Source organism: Mesitornis unicolor, unplaced genomic scaffold (assembly GCF_000695765.1).
Source record: "Mesitornis unicolor isolate BGI_N332 unplaced genomic scaffold, ASM69576v1 scaffold19714, whole genome shotgun sequence".
In the NCBI taxonomy this organism is placed as follows: Eukaryota; Metazoa; Chordata; class Aves; order Mesitornithiformes; family Mesitornithidae; genus Mesitornis; species Mesitornis unicolor.
This window is the reverse complement of record NW_010181008.1, coordinates 22,312-30,173: the sequence shown is the minus strand read 5'-3', so window position 1 is coordinate 30,173 and position 7,862 is coordinate 22,312. Positions and strand designations below refer to the sequence as shown.

At 37.8% G+C, this 7,862-nt stretch overlaps 1 protein-coding gene across 1 annotated transcript in view; it reads left to right on the top strand.

Annotated features, from left to right (window-relative positions):
* Positions 1–7,862, top strand: part of RSPRY1 (ring finger and SPRY domain containing 1) — a 20,605-nt gene that overhangs the window by 7,407 nt on the left and 5,336 nt on the right. Inside the window, exons 5-11 of the mRNA XM_010183291.1 lie at positions 868–926; positions 1,282–1,348; positions 2,054–2,185; positions 3,435–3,550; positions 4,334–4,477; positions 6,679–6,790; positions 7,795–7,861. Coding sequence (XP_010181593.1) covers positions 868–926; positions 1,282–1,348; positions 2,054–2,185; positions 3,435–3,550; positions 4,334–4,477; positions 6,679–6,790; positions 7,795–7,861 — 697 coding nt within the window. The remainder of the gene's footprint in view (positions 1–867; positions 927–1,281; positions 1,349–2,053; positions 2,186–3,434; positions 3,551–4,333; positions 4,478–6,678; positions 6,791–7,794; position 7,862) is intronic.

The window sequence follows — 7,862 nt, the reverse complement described above, 5'->3', positions numbered from 1 at the left end:
CAGTTGATGAAGTTTCCGTCCTGCTGATGGTCTGTTTTCCGTCTAGTTTTTTTCCTTTTCTGAAAGTGGACAGGAAAATGAGGAAAAAGTGATTGTCTGGTATCTACTAATGGTTATTAAAAATAGTTATAATATTTCTGTCAAAAAAAAGCAACAAACAAGGGCAGGAAGCACTTCTGTACTATAATACTTACACTCTGTTATGCTACGTCAAAATGAGATCCTGTATCAACTTTAGTCTTCATGATCATGGAACAGATCTCACTGTACCAGCTCAGGCAGCAAATCAATTGATGCTGTGTTGGAACCCTTGGCAATTTGTTCAAGTTCGTAGATGCTGGAGTTTGATTCCCTTGTATCTCTGTCTTGATTAAGCAGACACAGTTTCAGGGCATTTTTTTTAATTGACTGCTTGCCATGGTACTGCTGCAGATTGTATAATTAACTATCAAGTAGGCTATATTAGATGCTCAGTTTTGGTTATTTTGGGTTACTGATAAATGGAGCTGATCTTTATACTTTGACTTTGGAAGTAAAGGGGAGCCATTCTCTTCTTGAAAGTAATGAGCATAAAAATGCTTAGCAGAGGCTGGTGGAGTCTTACTTCAAAAACTCAAAAGTGTGGCTAGAACTGTGTACCTGTTTACAGCAGGCAAACTGAATGTTTGTAATTTGGCAGTAACGATATAATTATTAAATGTGTAGCAAATATTTGACTGGGAACAATAATTGTTCTATATTATAGCTCTGCTTTGCTGAGAAGTTCTTAAGTGTTCTTTCATTTGTTGCCTTGTGTTTAAAAGTTGTGTGCAATGATGTATATATGGTAGTTCCCATGTATGGATTTAGTTTTTAATGTTCTTGTAGGTCCTGCAAGCATAGGCTTACTCAGCCCAGGCATATTGGAATATTTACTTCACAGCTTGGTAAGTGTCTTTGATCTTTTTTTGTATGTATTCATACATAGCAATTATAATACAATTTTTTAAATTATTATTCCTGTGGAAAGTCAGGGTCATGTTTGGTAAATATAGGTAATGTATGTTATAGAAAGCTGAGATTCCAGAGTGTGTGGGATCTCCATCCTTGGAGATAATTAGAAGTCAGTAGGACAAGGCACTGAGCAGCCTGATCTACTTGAACCAGCTCTCAGCAGGAGCGTGAACTACAGGAGCTTTGGAGGTCCATTTTGACCTAAAGCGTTCTGTGCAGACTAACAGCTTTTCATATCCATCTGTGCTGGGTATTTATTAAACAACTTTTCTTACTGCTCATGTTTAGAACTTCCAGTCCCATCCAACAGTGATGCTTTTTGCACTAATAGCACTGGAGAAGTTTGCACAAACGAGTAAGTATTTGCTTGATACTGCTCTTGACAGCTGTGCTATGACTTCTACTGCACAATTGTGACTTGGTTCATCTGATCACACTTGGGAGCATGAGAGAGACGGGATTGGTGGAAACACAAGGTAGAAGAGAATTGTTTGTTCATTTACAGGCAAGAAGAAATTTTATTGCTTTAGTGACACTCCTCTACCCTTGAGATATTTGCTGATATGCAGTTGTCTTCAGTTAGAAATTGCTACAGAAGGACTTAAGATGTGAGGCCTTTGTCACTGAAACAAATGTATATTAGAGATAGAGAACAGCTATGATTGGGTGTAAGCAGGCAGGAAAAAAAATATTGCTTTAATGATGCCCTCACCTACAAACTTTAAGAGATCTGCTGAAACTCAGTCCTTCTCAGCTTAGACATTGCTACATAAAGACTTATGACATGAAGCCTTTGTTACTTGGAAAAAAAAAAAAGAATTCTGTATTACAGAGATGAAGAACAGCAGTGATCTAATAGTCTCTTGATGGTGCAGCTCCATGCCGAGAAGCGCTAAGTTCATTCCATGTCTGCTTGGGCGAAATAATTTTATGCTGTTTGTAATACTGAGGTTTAAACGAGCATGTGTAGATTCTACTGAATTTGTAGAATGTTATTAATTTTAACTAAAGTTATCCCTAGTTCATAGCAATTACTCTTTTTTTTGCTCTTAAATTGCAGGTGAAAATAAAATGACAGTTTCTGAATCGTGCATTAGCGACCAACTGATCTTGCTAGAGAAATGGACAGATAATCCAGACTACTTAAAACGCCAGGTTGGATTCTGTGCTCAGTGGAGTTTAGACAATCTGTGTAGGTATAACAAAGGGATGGATTCTTTTAATATTAATCACTTCTTTGTTTTGTTTTGTATAAGCACTTATTGTAAATATACCTGACTGCATTTGTAATCACTCTTCAAAAAAAAAAAAAAAGGCAAATAAATGCAGTATAATTGCATGAAAAGGAAATTTTGGCAAAGAAAATGTTTGTACAAGGAAGTGGTTTGTACTCTGCAAGTCAAAGCTGCAATGAAAATTCTTCTTTGCACTGTATTTCCTGTAACCCACGCTTCAGCAGACGCACAGAGTAGCCAAGTAGTGCAGCTCCATCTCTCTGTGGAACAGCTGGATTACCAACATAGGCTTGTGACAGTCATTACTGTGATCATACCCCAGCAGTGCACAGTCTCTAAGAATTATTAAAGTCTTTCAAGAGTAAAGATACTGTCTTGTGATCAAAAGTGAGAGGTGTTTGACAAAGCACTTTACTAAATCTGTCCTTTTGGATGACTAACAATTATCAAATCCTCTTGTTTTCTTGTGATTTTGAGGGTGCAGCAACTCTAAGGACCTTTGTATTTTCTAATGCCTTTTAGATAAATTTGGGTAAAAGGTCTTGTCAGGCTTTATGGGGCTTTAGCCAGCTTAGGGAAGGCCAATGTCAGTTGTGTTCAGTAAACATCTGTATAACTGTTCTAGCAAGTTTGGAATGTATGAAGGGTCCTAAGATGAGATCTCTGATTTGTGAATTAATGTGCATGTGTCATCAGTTTAACACCTGGCAAGATAAATGTTTCTGATGCTTCCATATTTCACATTGGGATGCAGGGAGAAAGAGCTGCTTTGGCTTAGTTCAAGTTCATCACCTACCTGAAAATGAGAGGTTAAAAAATTTTAAATCCTTCTTTTCCCCTTCTTCCCCACCCCCAAAATCTTTTCCACTGTGACGAATCAGAAAAACTCTGCCCAACTGAATATATAAATACAATGGTAAATCCTGAAATAGTGGCATCTTGGTATGAACTTGGATGCCTTACATTTGCCTGAAGGCTTCCTGAAAGTAGTAATTACTGTACAAGCTCTGGTCAGAGGTGTAGGTTGTGCTCTATGTTTAGAGGATATTTAACACACAGTGTTAGAAGTGATGCTGTTTTCATGCAGGCAAAATGTATTTCATTCAGTTACGCCAAAAATTAACTGGAGATATTGATTGCCGCTGTGTGAAATATTTAAAATAAAGCTTTGCTGCAGTAGTGATTAAAACCAGTTTTATTTTGCAGTTTTAAAAGAAGGCAGGCAGTTTACGTATGAGAAGGTTGACTTGACCAACATTAGGGCTATGCTGAACAGTAACGATGTCAGTGAATACCTGAAGATCTCACCACACGGATTAGAGGTAGGATGACACTTCATGATTTCAACCTAAAAAGGTGTCTGAAGGAAAAGGCAGGTTTTAGCAAACAGAAATAGTAACTTGCTCCTGTGATTTCCTAGAATGAATCAAAGTTCTCTGCTAGCTTTGTATAGAAAACTTGCTTTGTCAGTGGGTTGTGACATTGCTATGCTGATCTCAACTGTAGATGTGTTCGCAGTAAAGTAACACCTGTACCTTCAGAGAAGTGAGGAGGATGCTTAAGAGTCAGTTGACTTTTCTCTCATTTTGACTAAAGCTGTTCACAAAGCATATAATTCTTATTGCTTGTACTGTCTAGTCTTGACAAGCCCATAGCAGTAGGATTTTTGTCTCAGCCATATGCTTGCTTTTTTCTTCCTCTGTTACTCTTTCTAAAAACGTGTTTGACTACTTACAGATGAATTTTCATGAATTTAACATTGGATACTTCTCTGTCCTTCATACAGACAGGGGGTCAGCTAACAACCAGTGACTTGGGTCTTCCTGTCTCAGTTGTCTTAGTCTTTAAATCTTTAAATTGTCTCTGTCAACTCTCTACACTTTGTATTGTTGTTTTTCCCCTGTGGCTTACCGCTGACAATTTTCAGTCTTGCCTACTTGCTAGTTTATATTGACAATTACTACTATAAGGAGAGGTTACTTTCTGTCTGAAATGCCTCTAAAACTGTCGGTATTCTTCTATGCAAGAAACTTGATCCAGGGAAGAAAGGGGCTTGTTTGAATGCTAATTTTGTAGAAACTTAACTTTTGGTTTGGTTTTGGTAGGCTCGATGTGATGCCTCATCGTTTGAAAGTGTTAGATGTACATTCTGTGTCGATTCTGGAGTTTGGTACTATGAAGTTACAGTCATTACTTCAGGAGTGATGCAGATAGGATGGGCCACCAAAGACAGCAAATTTCTCAATCATGTGAGTACGTGTAATGTCATCGAGCTGATGATGTAACTTCTGTATTTTTCTACTTACATCACCTATGAAAATAGCTCTGCTTATTTTGTGGTAGTAACTGAGCACTCTGTTTCCTTCAGTTTTTCTGTGCTTTCATGAAGCTATTTCTGCTGCATTTAGTGGTACAAGAAAAGGCTGCATTGCCATTGCCACAGCCTGATACTATTCAGACAAATCCTGCATAGCTGCTAGCAGGGACAGCTTGTAATCTGCTTGCTGTTGTCTGGAAGCTACAGGGAAATGGCTTATTTCATGTGGCTTAGTCTCTTCTTGGAAATTCTTTAGATAACAGCAGTGGTTACTGTCTGTTTTTGTGAAGTAAACAATTGCTCACTGCGAACTAGCAGATTATCATGCACTCACTTTTACACAGGTCACAAAGCAGCCATTTGGTTACCCTCTTTAACATACTTTCCTATTACATTAACTTGCACAAGGGAAATAATTATTTGAATTGACTCTGGGATAGCATGGTATAATTGGATCTGTGTATGACCCAGCCTACTGCCACTGACCAGCATGGAAATACAGAGCTGGGATTTTAGGTTGAAAATTCTACTGGCTGAGCTTGAGTAAGAAATGTACCTGTAGCCCTACTTTATTGTTTTAAAAAATAAAATATATACTTAATGTAGAGATAGGCAGTTAAAACTGCTCATTTCTGATTATTATAGAAAAAGTCATTCTACAGCTGAGTCAAATGCAGAAGCTAATATGAAGATAGGCCAAATACATGTGAGTAAATCTTGATGGTGGAGGGTATGAGAGAAATACATCAAGGAAATTAAACAAACACCAGTGGTGAGAAACCCAAGAGGAATGGGAGAGTAACTTTTCTCACCATTTAACTTAAGTCCTCCTGTGAGTTCAGTGGTCTTGCTTTGTTTCTTCTGATTATTCATGTAAATAGCATTATTCTCTGCTGGTATATAACGTGCATGTATCTCTACATCCCATCCAAAGTCCAGTCCCACATTCTAGCATGGAATTGCAAATGTGATTTCAATTTAAAAAACAAACCTACAAAACCAAACAAAAAGCCCAACAACAAAACAAAGCCAAAAAAATCACAACCAAACAAAAGTACCATACAGACCTGTCCTGAGCACAGGCATTGTAGACATTGAGTGTAATGGAAACTGTTTGAAATAAAAGGCCATGTGTCTGGCTTTAGACTGCTAAGAGGCTTAAAAGATTTTTCCCACTTACTGTTAAGGAGCTTGGTGTATGTGCATTTTTCTGTCTGGTCTCACTGTACAAGCTATGAAAATAGGAGATGTCGCATCTCTGAGCAAGATGATTTTTTCTGTCACTACAACTGTTTTGCTGATGGCTAAATGCTGTTTTTTAAGTTCATCAGGTGTCTACCTGAAACACAAGGATATTATCTTCCGAGTCTGTCACACAGTCATTCAGGTAGCCATATGCTCTTTATTTACAGCATATGTAACAAAAAGACTAGTCCTAAATATGACATTAAACACCCATTAGCTGGGCTTAGCTTTAATTTGGGACATCTGAGGCTTGTATAATCAGACTCTGTCTAGTATTTGCACTCCAGACAATCCGTGCTGAGCACAAGGAAGTTATCTTCCATAATACTTTTGGGTGTCATGTTTGAGCTCTCCCACTCTGAAACTTTTAGTTTTGCATTTCTCTTGGGCCTATCACTTTGTCTTTTTCCCAAATTGAGGGACGCTGGCACTGAAAGCAACACAACATGGAACAGATTCAGTGGAGGGACTGTGGGTTTGTTCTTTCTCTGTTCTGTATGTTCTGGTGGCACTTGTAATACCTTTCCCAGCAAGATATGCAAGTCTGGGACTGGGACTTCAAGATAAGAGAGTGGCTACACTTCTATGTTGACTTTTTAAGATGCAAAAGTTAGCCATTTGGGTACTAACCTTCTGATTTTTAAGTAGTTTAATATACAGGCATGAATTGAGCTCACAGAGAATGAAAACCACTTTGGAGACAATATCCTCTTCTTTCCCCCTCCTCACTCCGACAATGACAATGAAACTAGGACTAGTTTGAAAAAATTATCTTCATGGGAGTGGGAGAGACCCTTCCAGCTCTTGGATAAATGGTTTAGTTGAATAAAAACAAACTTCTGTGTGAGGAATGGCCTCAGACTGAAATACTTTACCCTTTTTCTAAAGGAAGGTTATGGCATCGGGGATGATGAATACTCCTGTGCATACGATGGCTGCCGGCAGCTGATTTGGTACAATGCCAGAAGTAAACCACATTCTCATCCCTGTTGGAAAGAAGGTATTCGCTCCATCTTCTTCTATTTATCCTGACTTGATTTCTGCATGGGAGTTTTTCCTCTTGCAGGTGTCTAGAAAACAGTTTAGTAGCTGCAAACAGAGCAGTTACTGCCTTATCCTGATGATACTAAAGGTTTAATAATTATTGTGCCTTTACTGGTATTTGCAGTGGTTTAAATGTACCAAATGGGCATGGCCCTCTTGTTCCACAGTCTCTGTAAAGAGAATCTTATTGGTAGAATTATTTTTCTTCTCGTAGGCAGAGTACAAATCATAGCACCAACTAACGTTGCTGGACACTTAATCACAAGACTTCTTTCCAGATGATTGTAGCCCTACAAAACAGAGTTGAAATCTGCTGTTCTGGGTTGAAGGTGTTATTTCAGATAAGGGAAAAAAAAAACCTTGATATCTGAATTAGACTTTTGGGGATTTTTTTAAGGAGGAGCTTCACTGTCTGCCTACTTTAAATTCTTGAGTAGCTACTTGGACAGTAAAGTTCTGTTCTTGATATCAGCTTTGAAATCTTGATAAGAGTCTGTGCATGCCATCCTTGTGTGAACTGTGCCACCTTCTCTTCTATTAAAAATTTTTTCCTAAGGATGTCAAAATTAAAACATCTCTTAAAAATAAATAGCACAAGCGTATTAGAAACTTAAGACTGCTGCAAGTGTGTGTGTTCTGAAAATGTCTTCAATAGGTGTAAAATAGCCAGAGACACAGTGCAGCTTTTTTCTGGCTTTGGCAAATACTCAGAATGTAGCTGTAGAAGTATTGCAGACAGAGCGTTGATACTAAAACATTTTAATTTTTTACTATTTTGTCCTGTTTGTTTTTTTTCTTCTTCTGTTACTGTCAGTATCAATGTTTCTTTATGCTTTTGCAAATACTTCCTTTTAAGTGAGAACTCATAGTGGGATATGTGATACTTTAAATGCCAACAGCTGAAACGGGTATTGTTTAACAGAAGTTAAATCTTTAAATCATCTTTGTTTTGCATGTAAGGAGACACAATAGGATTTTTACTAGACTTGCAAGAAAAACAAATGATCTTCTATTTAAATGGAAACCAA